General features: G+C 40.7%; 2 protein-coding genes across 2 annotated transcripts; one reads left to right on the forward strand and one right to left on the reverse strand.

Annotated features, from left to right (window-relative positions):
• The first annotated feature begins 20 nt into the window (after positions 1-20).
• On the forward strand, positions 21-14,775 carry LOC136441557 (integrator complex subunit 5-like). The gene is made up of 26 exons (XM_066437905.1): positions 21-86; positions 773-977; positions 1,394-1,497; positions 1,962-2,013; positions 2,302-2,358; positions 2,606-2,651; positions 2,844-2,936; positions 3,550-3,736; positions 4,398-4,509; positions 5,900-5,969; positions 6,654-6,754; positions 6,932-6,981; positions 7,370-7,509; positions 7,814-7,922; positions 8,388-8,504; positions 8,779-8,846; positions 9,293-9,489; positions 9,945-10,063; positions 10,315-10,348; positions 10,500-10,648; positions 11,789-11,939; positions 12,144-12,249; positions 12,412-12,809; positions 13,280-13,384; positions 13,755-13,827; positions 14,072-14,775. The coding sequence occupies exons 1-23, from the start codon at positions 33-35 to the stop codon at positions 12,488-12,490; spliced, it is 2,400 nt and encodes a 799-aa protein (XP_066294002.1). The 5' UTR covers positions 21-32; the 3' UTR covers positions 12,491-12,809; positions 13,280-13,384; positions 13,755-13,827; positions 14,072-14,775.
• On the reverse strand, positions 13,617-16,850 carry LOC136441558 (tripartite motif-containing protein 2-like). The gene has a single exon (XM_066437907.1). The coding sequence runs from the start codon at positions 16,848-16,850 to the stop codon at positions 14,955-14,957; it is 1,896 nt and encodes a 631-aa protein (XP_066294004.1). The 3' UTR covers positions 13,617-14,954.
• Positions 16,851-18,095: the final 1,245 nt, after the last annotated feature.

The raw sequence follows: 18,095 nt of genomic DNA on the forward strand, positions 1-18,095 counted from the left end.
TCAAATAGTGGTTTCTACTAAAAGTGCAAAATATGGCGGCGACAATAGGTGGAGGAGGAGTTTCCGCGGCTTCTCACACCCCTCAGGTGCGCTAGGCGTCATGAAATCACGTTTTTATTGACTTACATAAAACTTCAATGTTCATAGATACGGTAGTCCAGAGGAATTGTGCTCGTCGTTTACGGTAGCTGAGTATAATTGTGTTTTGCCGTGCAGTTTCTCTGCCCCCCTCCCCACTTTAGGTTTGATCGAAGTAGATCACTACCACAACAAGTAGCAACAGCGTTTCTTTCAGTATCATTTTCAGCTGCAGATATTTCTGTAATTAAGGACCATATGATGTGGACTTTAAACAGTCTTTCGAAAACACTGTTATTTTTGTGGTTACCCCAGTGAATAGATCAAGTTACTGGCCAATTTGTCATTTGTGTACGGGACAAGTCAAAAAGTTATCATGGAGGATGCAAGGAAAATGAGCTAAATGTCCCTAAATATACATGCTTTTCATATGATGTCATGGACAACGTGCTGCTACTGTATGTAGTCCAATTATTCACCAATTGCATGGTCGCCGGGGGATTCAACTTATAATGATTATTGTGCCAGTGAAAAGCCTCTACATCTTTGGCACAGTTGAAATTTGGTTATTCATCCACAGTGCATCCCGACCATTGACAAATATGAATAAAGCCATGTTGAATGGCTGTTTTTGCCAATTAGTCCTTTGAATAATGTTGTACCCCTTCTTTTTTCTGCTGTCACAAACCCAAAGGAGTTGCAGGCTGAGATCAAGACCTTTGTGCAAGGGAAACATGCCACATTTGGGCACAAGTTGACATTGGAGGAGCATGCTAGAAGCGCCCTCTCTCTGCTGAGGACTGTACCTGCAGCTCGCTCAGCTGTGCTGGAGTTCTTACAGGGAATTTTTGATGAAGCTGTCAATTCTCACATCCTGCAGATTGAAAGTGAAGGTTCAGGTAGGATAGGAACATATATGAGTGCAAGATAACGGTTGCTCAAGTAACTTACTGGGTGGATAGTCTTGAAAAGGTTTACAAATCTATCCAGTTGCTTGAGTAACTGTGTATCTTACCACATGTACTAGTACCTGGATGTCTATCCTCCATCGATGGACAAGTAGAAAATTTCCTGATAATGTGACATCCTTTGAAGTCTTTTAACTGCAGGTATTTGACCAAGAAAGAAAAGCAAACCTTATACAAGAATAATATGCAATAATAACAGTACCCCTATTGCAAGTAACTAAACCTTAAAACTTAACTTAAAACAGCAAACTATTGATAAGAAATGAAGGAATAGAGCAACAGTTGTTCTAGTGTGCTTGATTATTAAATTTGTGTGTTACTTACTTTCTTCTTTACTTGGTCTCCAGGAACAGTGGGTCCAAACTTGGACCCAGTCATACAGGAAGTCTGCAGTGTTTTGTTGGGCTTTGTCAAGGTCAACCCTCAAGCCTGGGCTCCTCTTATTTCTGCTGTAAGTACACATGTATATCTCACAGAAATGCATGTAGTTGTCTTCTAACAAGTATACTATCTAGTGTGCATCTACATACTATACTGTATATACCTCATCGCAAAATCCTGGCCACAGTAATGTAGTAGGCAATGATGGTCACCCTGCAATGTTGTAATAATCAACATTTGGTAAATGTTAGGTCACCCGATACTATCATACCAGTAGTACTTTTTGTTCAGCTTCCAGTCTTGTGCTCATTTTGATTGCAAATGAATTAAAATTTTGCAGAGTATAAAGGTACATAAAAATAATCTGTCTTATCTATCTTAACAGTGTAAGGCTGATAAATGAACCATTTGATTGGCCCTTTTGGTTCCCTCTTATGCAGCTATTTTTTTGTTCATGTTGGAATGTTATAATGTGTATTAAGCTCAGTGCTTTACAATAGCTACTTCAGTCATGAATGCCTGGTTTTGTTGCAGTGGTCCATCGACCTTCTGGGGCAGATTAGCACCAAGTATGCAGGAAGAAGAGGTACTTGTGTGCAGTTAATGATATCATTATTATAATTAGCTTTGTATAGAATATACAAAGCTAATGTTTATCATGAATATCAATATGTTGCATATCTTGAATTTCAAAATAGACTTCTCACAGTAGGTAACTTAAGAGTTGAAGAGAGTGATGAGTTTAAATACAAAAAGTAAACTAACAAGTCAATTTTAGATTCAAAGGTATTGTAGGTACATGACAAGTTATTTCCATGTTATAAGTTAGTAGTATATATAGGTTCTTGAACAATGTGTTCTGTTCCAAATGTAGGAGTCCCTCACTCTTCCAGCCTCAATGAGCTGCTACAGCTATGGATGACTTGCAAAGGTACAGATGTTTTATGATACCGGTATGCCATTTTAGGTATTACTATGTTATTTTGTGCTTTCAACAGTACTTGCCATAGCAGCCTTTTTTATTATTAATTTTACGTATCACCTAGCGAGCAGCTAAATATTTTTGCATTTCTTTATATCTATAGTTAAGATAGTTGATAGATAATAAGAGAGTGAATAAGAAAGTTGACACTTGTACACAGCACTTCTCAATGTATTTTTTTAATCTTATCTTACAGCAACAAGAACACTAATGGATATCTATACCCAGTGTTTAGCAGCCATGTAAGTATTGTTTTTTGGTATCTAGTTATAAACTATGTATCAATCAATCAATACTTTGTATACAAGATACTATGTAAAAATGGCTTAGAAAATCTGTTTACAGTTTAACAGTTCAGTACATTTAATTTTCTAAGATCAGTCCATCAATGTTTTTGTTTCCCCTTTTTAATAAACCACTTTTATATTTGACAGGACTGGTAGCTCAGCTGACCTGTGTGTAGATGCACTACTGGACACATCAGTGCAGCATTCTCCACACTTTGACTGGGTAGTGGCTCACATTGGGTAAGGATGGTTCCAGCAGATGTGGCTGAGTTGATATTGAAGAGTTTTCTCTCTTCAAAAGTGAAGTTAATTGGTCTGCCAATCTAGAGTTTCAGAGTTTATTGCCGTATTTGTAAGCATTTTACCCCCTGATCTGTGTTTGTAACTGAGATAAATAATAAAATTGTATGTTATTCACATTTCTTCACATTTCTTCATGGAATACAATTAGTACAATCAATCTTTTCTATACGGGTGTCATGTTCTACCAGTAGACTTGCCCCAGCTGTAGTGGCCCTGTATGGCCCAAGGGCTATGGAAACGGAAGGTGTTGGAAGGTTTTTAACTACTGTTTGCCAACAAAAAGAATTGAATCACTCAGTCCTCTTCAGCTCCCTGACTCAATTGCTCTAGACACAAGACTTTATGTACATACATGTGTGACGTCAGCAAAGGTAGTTAGAAGTTGAGATTACCACTTGTTCCAGTTAAGAGAAGGTTGGTCCAGACTCCAGAGAAATTTGGTCAGATAGCTGAAGAGGACAGCGATTCAGTTGAAAATTTTCAGTTTAATTTCATCATAATGTAATTTACCCACGCATATGAACTTTCATGCTGATATTGTGGTGTGTAGGTCGTCCTTCCCCAACACCATCATCACCCGGGTGCTGTCCTGTGGTCTGAAGGACTTCTGCAGCCACAGCAGCAGCCAGGTGACGGAGAGCCACGTGCCCAAGCTGGCGTCTGTGGTGGGCATCCTGGGGCACCTGGCAGCTCACCACGCTCAGGACATCAGGGAGGCCCTGCTGCAGCTCTTCCATGTAGGGGCTGGCTAAACTGCAATATTTCCAGGCCTAATATACATATAGCAGGTTATCGGCTAGCAGGGCGTCTACTGGACACCCTACATTAAGAAAAAAAAGAAATTAGATGTGTCCTCCTTTTTCAGGGGACACCCAGAGAACACCCTATTTCCCTCGTAACTACATACACATGAACATGTGTTCCCCCCACACACTCTGCGACTGTTGTTTTTTTCCTCATGCTAGACTGCATGAAAATTGATTAACATGCAAAGCTACCGACAAATATTAATCCGTAGAGCCCATGGGAGAAGTCTGTTTCCCCCCTCTCCCCCCACCCCCAATTTTTGGACGTCCTGTCTATAAATCCTAGCTGACAACAGTGAAACCTGTACAATTGACCTACCACTACATACCGATAATGACCACCTGGCCAATGTGATAATTTTTTGTCCCTTGGATAATTTTTCCCACTGACACAAGCATTAAGAATCCAGTCTATAGTGACCACCTGTCCACATAGACAAGATTTTATCTGTCCCCTGAGTGGTCTTCTTGGGCCATGTTGACTGTATTTTTATGTGTCAGTATTATAAATTTCTTCACACCAACAAAGACAGAAGGGAATTTTCATTGTAAGACTCACTTTTTGAATGTATTTGTGATGTTGTTTCCACAGGTTAGTCTAAGTGAGGGTAAACAGGAACAGTACACTGTGCCTTTCCTGTTGGAGCTGGCTACCATGTCTTCCATGCTGCTCAGAGTCATCACAACTGAACTGGTAGACTCATGTAAGTTGATATATTGAGTTCATTCAAACATAATCATTATGAAGTGTAGTAGTGTAGTGGGAAGATATTTTTGCTTTACATTCGATAGGGTGCCAAGCCTCAAGGCTCTAGCCAGCTTGAAACTGTTGGGTATTCAGCGTGAATCCAGGGTCATCATAACTGACCTGGTAAGTTCATGTAAGAGGTGGTGCTGTGTTCATCCGACCATAATGATATGACTGTGCAATAGACTAGTGGGTAGAGCTCTTACTTTGCATTTGGTAGGTTGGGTACTGTATTCATACTCACACCAGGGTCATCACAACTGACCTGGTATGCTCCTGTAAGTACATGTAGTAGTATACAGTATTTGATTAAACTGCTCCTGGGGCCCCAGACACGGGTGGGCAGCAGTGGGCTAGTCTTCACACAGCTCTTCAAAGCAGCTCTGTCCAGGGGGCTCACGCTGGTTAGGCCGCACACCTTAAATGTCCTTCCTGACACACTCCCACCATGATTTCCTAGGTCTGCCACGGCCTGTAAGTGGTATTATTATGTTCATCTAAACATGAAGGTATGAACGTTGCAATAGCCTAGTGGCTAGAGTGTTCACTTTGCATTGGGTAGGTTGGGTGTTCAAACCAGGGTCATCCCAACTGACATATTAGACTTATGTAAGTGGGAATATTGTGCTCATTCAACCATAATGATATGACTTTGTAATAGCCTGATGGGTAGAGTGTTCACTTTGCATTCGGGAGGTCATGGCTTTGAAAGCTGCTCAGTGTCATCACAACTGACCTGGCAGACTCCTGTAAGTGGCGATATTGTGTTCATCCAACCATAATGATATGACATGGCCTAGTGAGTTTAGTGGCCGTCTTGCATATTTGGTAGGTGGTGGGTTCAGACCAGAATCATCAAAACTGACCAGGTAGACTCTATAAGTAATGATATTCTGTTTTATCAAAATGAAAGTTTTTACTTCGTATTTGGGAGGTCCCTGGTTCAAATCCCGGATAGGTCATACAAAAGACTTTTAAAAGCTTCTCAGGGTCATCACAACTGACCTGATATTCATCAAACCATTATGGTAATGCTGTTTTCTCTGTTTAGCACTTATCACTTACCTGTATGAAAAAGAGTATTGCAGTTAAACACACACCACTATAATGGACAAATGGATATGTGGGGAGGAGTTAACGTTAAGTCAAAGTTTTTCCTGAAAGTTTGAATTTATGTTTCACAGTTATAAAGTTTTGATGGTGTGACTGCCATGTAAATTGTGTTCATACAAGAAGTTAAGCTGTATATAGTACATACCTTCAGCTATATTGAATAAAGGTGAAGAGATATTTCTGTTAACAACAAAGCTTAGATTTTCTAACCGTTGTTTGTGTGGCCTCCATAGTGACTGCCGATGTGCTGAACCAGTTGGCAAGGCAGTTATCCAAAGGAAGATCCAAGGCAGACATGGAAGGGTATGGATGAGTTTTTTCTTCACCCTGATAGACAAATATTTGTTAGTCATTATAAATTTAGTAATGGGGACAGAGCATATGTAAATGTTACTAAAATCAGCCTGTGCGTTGTGTGAATTTTATTCAGCACCAGGGACAGAACTTGTGTGAATTCAAATGGTAGAGCCAGCATGTGTGCTGTATGAATGTTGTTCAGCACCAGGGACAGGACTTGTGTGAATGTGTATGACAGAGATGGCATGTGTGCTGTGTGAATGTAGTTCAGCACCAGGGACAGGACTTGTGTGAATGTGTATGACAGAGATGGCATGTGTGCTGTGTGAATGTAGTTCAGCACCAGGGACAGGACATGTGTGGATGTGTATGGCAGAGACAGCCTGTGTGCTGGGTAAATGTAGTTCAGTGCCAGGGACAGGACGTGTGTGAATGTGTATGGCAGAGATGGCATGTGTGCTGTGTGAATGTAGTTTAGCACCAGGGACAGGATATGTGTGAATGTGTATGAAACAGTATGTGTATATTTGTCATCACAGTTACAGTGGTTTGAGGCAAAAGTGTTTGATTCTTTGAAACATAAGAAGCCTCCAGGCATTTAAGACACTGTTCTCCTATTCTACATATCTATAGCTATTACATCACTGCCATGCAGAGTTAATGATTATGTTATCTGATTCACACTTCCAGGCTCATATCCCTAGTTGTTCACCTCATCACCAAGACCAGCAGTGGCTGTCAAAAGGTCCTGAAGTTCCTACTGGATACAGCCTGTCCAATGAACCAAAAAGGTACGTAGTAATAACTATTAGTAAGAAGTCTAGAAATATAAAGTGTGCAGAAGAAAGGCTCACACAAGACTGGGAAACTTATACTGCCGGATATAAACATCTTAAGAGACAAATTATTGTGTTGTTGAATAGGGTTAGGGTTTGGAATTACTGAGACTTGTATGCATTTGCTTTCAGATGAAGTGCCACTGGACCCTGCAGTACAACAGACATGTACAGTCATTCTGGTATGTATCGGTTTTGTTCTGTTTTTAGAAACTTGAATTGAGATTCCTATCTCCCAAAATGCTCAGGCTAGGTGCTGGCACCTTGCTGCTCATATGGTGAAGAAGAAATACATTGAGTACATTATCGTTGTGAAAAAAAGCATTTCATGTTTAAATGTGTTTCATGTGTTGTTATGCATCTAGTTTAAGTTTGTTGTGCTATAAAGTGTGTTATATTCTTGCTGTTTATGATAAACATTTTATCCCAGCTACTTAGCAACCATTGGCTGTATCACGCTTGCGGCCTCTTTCTCCATCTTTTGCTTTAGGTTTCAACTTAACATTAACAAAAGCCTACTGACTGTAACATTTTGGTTGTTGAAATCTGTCTACTTTGCTGTTATCACAGAACACCCTGGTATCAGACCTGCAGAAGTTGGTGTTTGGAAGGGCCCAACAGGGAGACATTACTGAGATCCTTTTCCTCTCAGAGCTGCAGGCACACCGGACACACCTGTGTCAGGAGATGCTATTGGTCAATGGGAACAGGTAAGCAACTGTCAATCACAATAAATCATTTTATAGTTTATGTGATAAAGATACATGTAAGAAAGTTATTTGTGACCATGTACATGTACATGTATGTATGGTTTGTGTGTAGCGGGGGCATGTGTGCCTGTATGTGTGAGTGTCACTTGTACTGTGCTTGTGTGTACATGCATGTAGTGTGTCTATCGTATATGTTCCTGTTACAGTATCATTGTCCTGTATTTGAAAATGATTGTGTATGTACCTTTTTGTTTTCTTGTGTGTATTTGTAAGAGGTAACTTACTGTGTATGTGTTTGAGTCAGACAGTGGTGGCTGGTACAGATCCTGAGGCTGCTGGGTTGCCACCTTGGTGAGAGCTGTGCTGCAGACATTGTGACCTTCAACCTCCAACATGCCCAGTCTCAACAACAGGTAAAAATGATGTACTCAATATGACTTCTGTCCTGTATACAACAGTAACTTAGGTACACATGTGTATCACTACATTGTAGGATGCTGGAAATTACGCAAACACATCTGAAATTTCTTATTTCAAAGGTTTGCCATTGAATTTTAGGTATAGTTTTAGAAAAACAGTAAGAGGTTCAAGTTCAACCTTATTTGAGAGCCCATAGTCAGTTTTTAGTTTAATGTTTAGGTGTACATGAATCTGGGCATGTCTTATGAAGTGCATGTTTTTCTCAGTGCCTTACACGTATCTAGATCCATTTTCTCAGGCTTTCCAGTTGGTAATATTTTGCCTTTTATAAAAGTTGAATTGTATTGTACATGTAGGACATAGATTCAGTGAAACCATGTCTTTACATAAAAGAACAGTTACATGTACATTAAAACGATATTTCCCTGACTTAACTATCATTGCACCATCTGTTGCAGCTGGGGCTTCTTCTGGAACTGCTGGAAGGGTTCCAGTGCTGCCTGCCTGATGTGACGGGTGCAGCTGTCTGCAGGTGTATGGACTCACTACAGACAGGCACACTCAACAACACGCAGGTGAGCTCTTGGTGTAAAATATATGAATTTCCGGTCTAATCTTCTGCATTGGACCTTCAACTACCTTTGGGCCGTTTCTAATATCAATGGCATGCATCTATAGGATTATGTGTCCCATTGCCTTTGCTTCGATGTAGTTTCTGTTCAAATAACTATTTATTAGAACCTTCAAATTCTTACCATGCACATGTCACCTTTCAGCACTACAAATATGAAATCTGATATTGTGAAACAGGCCAAGTAAAAATGCCGTCATCTTTCATGTATTTTTCAGGCAAGCAGATTGTTGGCAAATATTGTTCACCTGCTGAAAAGTGATGACACGGGCAAAATGCATTTCAGGTAAATATTCCCTTTTTTAACATTGACACATTTTTTTTTCTAAATGTTTATGATTTTATAAAGGGGGGAAGTATCACAATGTGCAGTTACCTGTGTTTGATTCCTTGCTAAGGATTTTTGACTTAAATACAAATCTACTAGAGTTCCCATATTCTTAAATATAAAATCTAGTAACTTAATTCCACCAGAGTACATAATTTCGCCACCCTTAAAAGAAATATCCAAACAGATCTCAAATCCAACATTCCCCAGTATAATACACTCTTGTATATCTAAACTGTGCATACCTGGGGGTGCTGCACTAGAGGTATCTCAAACCCACTGTTTTCCAAAGTGCAAGATTAATTTAACCCGGCATATTAATGTTAATGGAGGTTATATTGACCAGAATGAACTTAATGTTGCTGAGTGTAGCAAAATGATCAAATTGTTTCTTAACATTGCAGGTGTCAGCTGCAAGAGGCTATCCTATTGCACCTGCAGCCCATGACATCACAGCTGGAGCACAGCTGCCTCCAGGTGGCTGCCAAAGCCATGCAGATCCAGGCCATCGTGGGCTTACCTGCCAAACCCACCACACCTGCCCTCATTCACACCTGCCAGGCAGCTGTCAGGTGCTTCTTCAGGGTGCTGCATGATACAGGTGTGATTATTTTCTCAAGCTTACGAACTTGAGCAAGGGTGTTCTGTGCTGTCATTTGAATTTGTGACTGTTGTTTCCTCACTTTTTCTAGGTTGCATGAAGACCTGGTCTTTGAACGTTTAATTTACAACTTTGTTAAGTTTCACATAGGAGCTACAGTTTCATTGAAGATAAGAGCATAGCTATGAATGCAAGAGTAACTGAAGCAGTTCCAAAATCATTTGCAGTCATACTTATGTTGATGAAGGTTAGACATCAAGGTAATAAGATATGCAAAGTAACCGTTACTCATGCACCTGGATAAGATTTGACTGTTTCCAAACTTTATCTAGCTGCATGAGTAACTGTGACTTTGCAGTCATACTTATTTTCTGTAGTTTAAAGTTGCAGATGTTTTCATCTATTTTCGTATCACTGTTGTCATAAAATGACGATGTTACATTTGTGTCTTTCAGACCTGGATGAGAAGATAACTGTTATCCAGTACTGTAAGGTGTACCTGTCTCATCTGTGTGGTGTGCAGCTGGGACAGACTCTGGTCATACGGCATCTGGTACAGGGGGTACAGGACAAGGTGAGGAAAGACAGGAGAGCACTCATTAAGGCTCTTATCATGACTTGTGCTGACAAGTAGATATTTTTTTCATCGCAATACCCATGCACTGATGTAGTCCATAGGTTTTACAAAAATGCACTTTGATAACGATAAAAAGATAAAGATTCTATGACATTGCATTAAGGAAATTGGAAGGTTGCTGCTTCTTTTTCAACCATGACTCTTACTCTAACTGACCATAACTGTTGTGCATGTTTCTGTATTTTTAGGAAAACGCAGTGTTATTCGGAGCTAATGTTAAAGGTAAGACAATTTATTCTCTGAGAATGTTACATTGACTTTTCCCATATGACCTTTTCGATATACCAGAGAGATAATTTTTAGAGCAAAATGTAAGGTGTAGCTTTGACAAATGCATTTCCAAACTTAATGTATGATGTACATGTATGTCTAGACTATTCCAGTGCTGACAGCAGTGAGGGCCAGTCTTCCCTCCTACAGCAGAACATCCAGCTGGGCAGGTCCAGCACACCAACAGTCTTCCACGCAGGAGTCATCGGCAAGGGCCTCAGACCGAAGGCTGATACCAAGCAGTTGCCAACTGTAAGTTTCTCAGCATTTTAAGACGTTCCATCTCTTACTACAGTATTTGAGTAGATCTATCATGCACCTGTTATACGTGCTGGGTAATCTGTAACATTTCGTCATTTCAGATTGTGACATAAAGCAGTGGCCTTGCAGGCATTACCTCTGCCCTGTAAAACAATCACACTTAAAGAGAATAGTAGAGGTGACCTGGGGTGCTTGGCTAAATATGCGAGCCACAGCAAAGCCGCATTGCACTAGCTAAAGCCCAGGTTACACATAGCCGAACATGGCTCCCGAACGCTAGCCGACTCGGGTTGGCGGTAGTTCGGGAGCAGTCTGACCAGAATTAGGCCACGCCTATATTTGGCGCCGAATCTGCCCCGAACATGCGCCGAGCATGTCCCAACCATCTCCTAACCAATACACGGTTTACCCCCAGCCAAGCCCCGATTGCTTCCTAACCTACACCCAACCATCCCAACCTCTAGCCGAATCTCTCCTGACTCATTCCCAACCAGTTGCTAACCCTCTCACGAATTGAAATTGACACATGCTTTCTTCTCTGTTTTTAGTCGTGTGAAGGTCGGGGCTGATTCGCCCACATTCTGGTAGTAGTTAGTTTAGTTGGGAATGAGTTAGCCGAGATTTATCTACGGCCTAGGGGTGAGTTATTGGTAGGTTGGAAACTAGTTTGGTGTAAGTCAGCAGTGGTTATAGCGTGGTTAAGATTTAAATTTTACTGCTGCCTTACTCCCGAACACCAGCCGAACACTAGCCGAACACTAGCCGACCGTGCCGAACACCAGCCAACCGATTCCAGAACCTCCGTCCAGAGCCGAATGTTTTGAAATTTTCAAAACATTCGGCTGGCGCAGCCGAACACCTGCCAACTCAGCCAAACGCCAGCCGACTCAGCCGAACGCCAGCCGACCTAGCTCCCGAATCACTCCCGAATCACTCTAACCATGGTCGGGGGAGAGTCGGGAGGCCATGTCCGGCTATGTGTAACCTGGGCTTAACAAAAAAACATGATACTTTGTCTCCATCTGAGGTTGACCAGAAAGGAAGGAAAAACAGCAAATGAATAGGGTTATATGTCCTGTCCTTGGTGCTGAACATCATCTTATTGTTACATCCAATGATTCTCCTCCGCAGGACCAGGTCACAGCCAGCTGCCAGGCAGTGCTTGACGTCCTGTACACCTGTACTCTCCACGAGCACCACCACGCCGCCATCCCCAAACACGAGGAGGACAGGATGGACACCTCCGACAGTCGCGTCGAGAGGAGGAGGATATCTTCATCAGGTTAGGCACAGCCAAATATTACATGTAACAAAGTCTGGATGGAAATGAAGCTGATGGATATAGAAATGCTTGATCCATAATATACTCTGGATCTTCAATATTAGGTAAAGATTTAAATGATGCAAGGTTAATCTTTTTTAGTAGGCACACTGCCTAAGTTGATGTTTTTGATTCAGTGGTGGAATTTCTTCTTGAATTCCTTAGGCTCCAGAACGCTTGCATTATTGGTTGTGGAACTGGTCTGCCCTGATGTCATCCAAGCCCCCACAGACTGGCCTGATGAGGAGTTCACCAAGTACACTGTAGAGAGGTACATGTGTGGTCTTGTTTGCAATGTCCCTGTAACTTCAACTTTTAGAATGACATTGAATAAATCTCTTACTGTGTGTCCTTCTTTATGTGTTACATGTACTTTGGTGGATGCAATGTCTGTTGACAAAATTGTACTTCCCAACTCAACCCTTCTTTACAGAGATTTGCACATTACTAGACGGTTTAAGGAGCATCCAATACTTTGGGACATCTTGAAGTTGGTAGCAGAAGGCAAGTAATACTATTCTTTTTACAGTCTCTCCATGTGATTTCAACTAACATTTCCTTTAGGGAATAGATTTGTTTTCATTGTTTGAAATGTACAATGTATTCTGTACTTTCTTAGTTGTGAACAGTAATTTGAACTGCACACTCTAATCCATTGAGATTCTTTGTTTGTGTATCTCAGGGAGAACAGCACTATGCCACTGTGCCATATTACTGAGTAGTGTGATCTCCACCCTGATTACCCACTGGGAAGGTTCACGTAGCAGTGTGACAGCAGACACTCCATGGCACCTCCAGGCTTCCTGTAAGGCACTGGAGTGTATGGGGGAGGTGAGCAGCTACAGTTTGTATATTTGTGTATAAAGTTTCTCAATGATGTGGCCTTGCATGGCTCAAATACCCACCTACACAAAGCTTGAGGTTGTAGCAAAAATAAACAGGTTGGAAAGTGTAAAGAATACAGGTTTTACTACTTGATGTCACCCTTCAAGAGTAAATGATGTGGGTATGGATATCTTGGTTTCCTCTCTTATAGCCATATATTGTGACTAGCAAATTTTGTTAAAGTGATGTATTAAGACGAACTAAATCCTATGATTTTAGAAATCAAACGTGAGAAATCACAAGAGTGCTGTTTTCCATTTCACTCGTCGTTTTGATCCCGCAAATATGTAGGCTTTGAATCATAACTTGAAGATCAAACGTTTTGCTTGTATTTTCATGAATATGTTGATCTCTGTTATTGTTATAGTTTACTGCAGACCAATATGTGTAATGACTGAATATTTTTTACCTTGCAGGCCCACCTCCTGCCTGCTCCGCTGGGTTATATTTCAGAACTGTTCCACATCGTGACTCCTTATGAGGTGGCACTCCTTCTCAGGGAGGTCTGGAAGTTTATGGTGGTAAGTTATATTTTCAGTTCAGGGTGTGATGATCATTTTGTAAGGGTGCTGTACTGTAGAAGTTTCCAATCGTGTTTATTGGAGCACATCACCAAAATGTAAACATTTAAGGTCATGTTCAGCTTATAAGGTTAATATCCTGTATGTGCCTGTAGGTTCATGTAGTTGTGTCTAAAGAGAGGTCGTATGCAATGACGTTACAATGAAACGAAAGAGACTCTACCAAAAGAACTACCACAGTATGTTGTGTATCTCTTGTACTCATCTCATTTGAGTGGATTTACGCTACATATATGCATGCATTACTAGAATATATTCAAACAGCTATTTCAGTAATAGAATACATGATAATCACTGTATGTTTCTACAGGAAAATCCACCTTCACCAGAACTCTACAGTATGAGGGACATCACAGGACGACCAATCAGATTCTTCAACCCAGGTAAGCAAATTTAGTCAAAATTTTAAAGTACATGTATGCAAATTGGGTTCAGAACACCCAATGCCTAGGCTGTGCTTCAAACTTACAAAATTGTAATGAAGAATCAGGATTGCAAGCCTTTGGAACAATTATACACTCACTACTTAGACATATATTGTGTGGATGTGATCATCAACTAAAGATCTGATACAGTAGAGATAGGAAGACAACATGTACAGTAATTGTCTACAATTATATCTTACAGACTTAGTAAGGAAGCACCTTGCAGTGGTACTGTCCATCCTCCACAGCAACATCCCCAAACTTGGTCACCTCTACTCCAGATTTCAACTTCAGTAACTAGTTTCCAATGTTCCAAAGATTAGGTGTTGTAAAGGTTTTACATTACATTGTTCTAAACAGGTATGTAACCTCAGCACTGAGAGGACATTTACATGTGTACATACAAACTTAAGGTGATAGTTTATGGATACAATGGATTACAGCATCTAACCTTAATACACACATATAAAAAAAGAATGTACATAATATTAGACATTTTTCTGGGGATCAATGGAGTTTAAAAGCTTCTAGGACAAAGTGTTCATAAAAAGCACATGGCTCACAAAACATTGTCTATTCTAAATTGTTGTACATTGTGTACGAAAAGTGTAACAAAATTACAGTTTCAATGTTCCATAGAATGAACTTACTGCATCTTTATGCCATGTGGTATAATCTAGTTTACACATTTGAAGATTGACTAATTTTGTCTGCAATTACATTAGATGAATTGCCATATTTATCATTCTGTACAATGTATATTCTTAACTTACAGGTGTACAATTGGTTGAACTGGCAAAGATGACTTACAATACAAAAAATGAAATAATGAAATGCTGTTGCATATGCAGAATTGATACCAGAATTTTTTTTCATATCAAAATCATTAAACCAAAAACAAATGCAGTCTATCCACCACTCTAACAGTTACTGACTCTAACACTGAAAGCAGGTAAATTAAGCATCTTTCTTTCTTTCTTGTCCTTTAAACATCTGCCAGGTAGAGTAGGTGGCATATCTTTGCCATCATGATCCACAGTTTAACCTAAACTACGACTGTGTGACTCTGGCCATGTTGAGTTCTACTAGATTATCACACAGCAGGTTTTGTTGTGTTCAGGCAAGTAATTGAAGATGAAAATACAGTTTTTGCCCACGTCAGACACAACTAGACTCTTTGGCGTACTGGTCACACAGCTTGGGTTTCCCAACCCATCATCTCTATCTGCAATAACTCCCAAGAAATTACAGAATCTGTCAAAGTACTGCAGCCTACCACTACCCTGGTCAGGCACCACAATGTCATGGGAGCCAACGTAGGTTCCCTGACCGATGGGACCTTTGAACCTGCCACCCCCTTTGCCCCACCCACCAACAACATAAGCCAGACTGAAGTCTGATCTGTAGAATAGCAGTTGCTTGGACATGTTATTGGCAACAGCGAAATGACCAGGCCCAATGGGCTGCTTGGAAGGGGCCTCACATTCGTTTGAGAGACAAATTCTTGCAAAGACTTCTCCTCTCAGGTCAAACAGGACCAGATCGTTTTTGTCCGTAACACTCACTATGATTCCCTGAGGCTGTTCTAGGTATCGTACAATGGAAGGCTCTCTGAGTTGCCCTCTGCCTAGAGTTTGCAGAAACTTGCCCTTTTGGGTGAACAGTTTAGCAAGCTTCAGACCACTGTCTAGTACAACCAATTGGTCACTTGTTGGGTTAATGGCAAAGCTGCATGGCTTGCTCCCGGTTTCCTCGGGAAGACTTACAGGAAAACTTCTCTTGAATTTACCTGTCATGTCAAAGATTTGGATCCGGTGGTTGTTTTGGTCCAGAACAAAGAGACCGTCGTTTGTGGCAATGACAGTCACAGGCTGGTCAAACTCCCCTTCCTGGCTCCCCTTATGGCCGAATCGAATTATCTGAACAGGTTTAGGATAGATAGACCCTTTATTCTTTTTGTCAGGGCTGTACTCACTGGAACTTTCACTGTCGTTAGCAATGTCTATGCTACATTCAATCTCTTCCTCCTCTATATCACTGGATTTACCATCCTCAGTCGTAACACTGCCCAAACTGTAAGAAGCATTGGGAGAAGCTGGCACAAAAGTAAGCATTGGTGCAAGCACCTTTTCCTCATCCTGACTTAGCACCCCAAGCTCTTTCAAGGCTTCTATGCATGACAGGATCTCTAGTGCATCTTTATGTGTAGCAGCAGCTTCTGACAGATGTATAGTGTCAGCCAAAAGGGATCTATCCCTCTCAATGGTAGACCTGTCATCAGACAACACAGATATGTTGTCCCTACACTGTTTCTCTATCTGCTTGATCAAAGCATCTCTTTGATTCTTCATGCTCTCTTCCAACCGCACTATGCTCTCAGTTGTGGCTCCAATCACATCTTGTATAACAGTTTGCATGTTGGTCTCAATGCTTGCCACTGCCTGTCTGATATACTGAGGTTTCTCTCCCAATGCTGTCAACTTCTCCTTGGCCTGACTCACTAGCTGAACTAACTCTTCCTCTTTGCTGGGAATTATATCTTGCAGTCGTTTTGTCCTGTGTTCGTTATGATCTGTGAAGAGGCAGTCTTCACATATCGGCACACTGTGGGTTTCACAGAAATACTTCATTTCTTTACTTGGATGTATTGGGCATGTTCTGTCATCTTTAGAACTACAGTCAGCAGTTGTCTCAGATTCAGGTGTTATGTCAACAAGCTTTTGGGCACTTTCCATCAGGTTTCTGATGACAAAGTTTGTCCCAAAGGCTGAGACCCCCCCACGAGGGATGGAAACTTGCAGCCTACACAGTGGACACGCAATGCGTGACCTGTTCCCTACACAATCCTTCAGACAATCGTTACAAAATGTGTGGTGGCATGGTAGGCTTTTCGGGTCATTATATGTGTTGAGACAGATGCTACATGTTATTATGCTAATGTCTGCTGCGATGTAGTGCCTCTCGAGTGGACCCGCTGCCATGGTGGTCTTGAGTGCTGTGTCTCAGGTCGTCAAAATGGTGACAAGCTGTTGTCTCTCACTCTGTCTGTCTCTCTCTCTCTCTCTCTCTCTGTCAAGCCTAGATGTGCAAGTTAGATTAGCTTGCTTAGATTTGTATGGTAGATAATTTTGCAAGACTATAAAATCAATTATCAGTATATTCAGGTCATGTGTTGTGAATATGATCTGAGAGTTGAAAATATGCCATAATGATTATGTTAAGATACAAGACAAAAAATAGATATAATGTGATAGACTTATCAAAATGAATAAAAAATCACCTTTGACTCAGGGGTGCTATTGCTATGATTGAAAAGTTGAGCTGGAACAATGATATTGCTTGATCATGTCTAGGATGATCAAATTAACAACCATACGAAAAAGAAATCAAAATTTGTGACGATATCCTACCCTGTTCTACAATATTAAGAGCATATGAGAGATTTTTGCATGTCAGCATTTGGTAATCAAACCAACCTTCAAATCACCTGACATGGGAGGCCATTCAATATGTTTGTTCTGTCAACAGCTGAATATAACTTCCTGTTGGAAATAAAACCATACCAAACATGAGAATACAGGGATGTTGGGAGTTTGATGTAGACAGTAAATCAAACAGTATTAGAATGTTGATGCCTTACTTTGTGAAGTACAATTTCATGCATTTCTTTTCTTGTCATATGACCTTTTAAATTTAGCTTTGCTAGGTTAGGCCAAAAGTGCATTTACATGTAGGCTCATACATTGTACGTTTTTATCACATGTCGTTTTAGACCCAAATCAAACAAATTATGATATCATACAACTTTTGTTAGGTTTTGCAGTCATTGTACAACATAATCCAACCATGCATGCTACACACTGCAACAATTCTTACAATGTCAATGAAATTCCAGACTTGCAAATGCAAATAAATGGCAGTACAGTGGAATTATTAACTTTCAATTGTCCCCTCCTGTAATGTAAATTGCCAACATTATAAGTCCTAAATGCTTACCTCGCTGCAACATCCAGCCCAAAGGAACAGCCTTCAACTTGCCTCAATGGAGGAAGTTTACAGTCTCCCCTGTCCCTGCAATGTTTCTGTCTTTCAAATAAGTTTGACTGATAATCACGTGTTTGACTATGGTACTGCCCTTGGAACTCACACTTTGGACTTTACTCCTTCATATTGATATTTATCATGCATTGGTCATGGGAAACTAACTCTTCTGTCAACATTGGGTT

Source organism: Branchiostoma lanceolatum, chromosome 9 (assembly GCF_035083965.1).
Source record: "Branchiostoma lanceolatum isolate klBraLanc5 chromosome 9, klBraLanc5.hap2, whole genome shotgun sequence".
Classification (NCBI taxonomy): Eukaryota; Metazoa; Chordata; class Leptocardii; order Amphioxiformes; family Branchiostomatidae; genus Branchiostoma; species Branchiostoma lanceolatum.

Bases quoted from the DNA above. Each gene is read 5' to 3' on its own strand.
- LOC136441557 (XM_066437905.1), top strand. From the start codon at position 33: ATGGCGGCGACAATAGGTGGAGGAGGAGTTTCCGCGGCTTCTCACACC. The intron at 9,490-9,944 runs GTGTGATTATTT...TGTGTCTTTCAG, and splicing joins CAGGGTGCTGCATGATACAG to ACCTGGATGAGAAGATAACT. The intron at 10,064-10,314 runs GTGAGGAAAGAC...CTGTATTTTTAG, and splicing joins TACAGGGGGTACAGGACAAG to GAAAACGCAGTGTTATTCGG.
- LOC136441558 (XM_066437907.1), bottom strand. From the start codon at position 16,850: ATGGCAGCGGGTCCACTCGAGAGGCACTACATCGCAGCAGACATTAGC.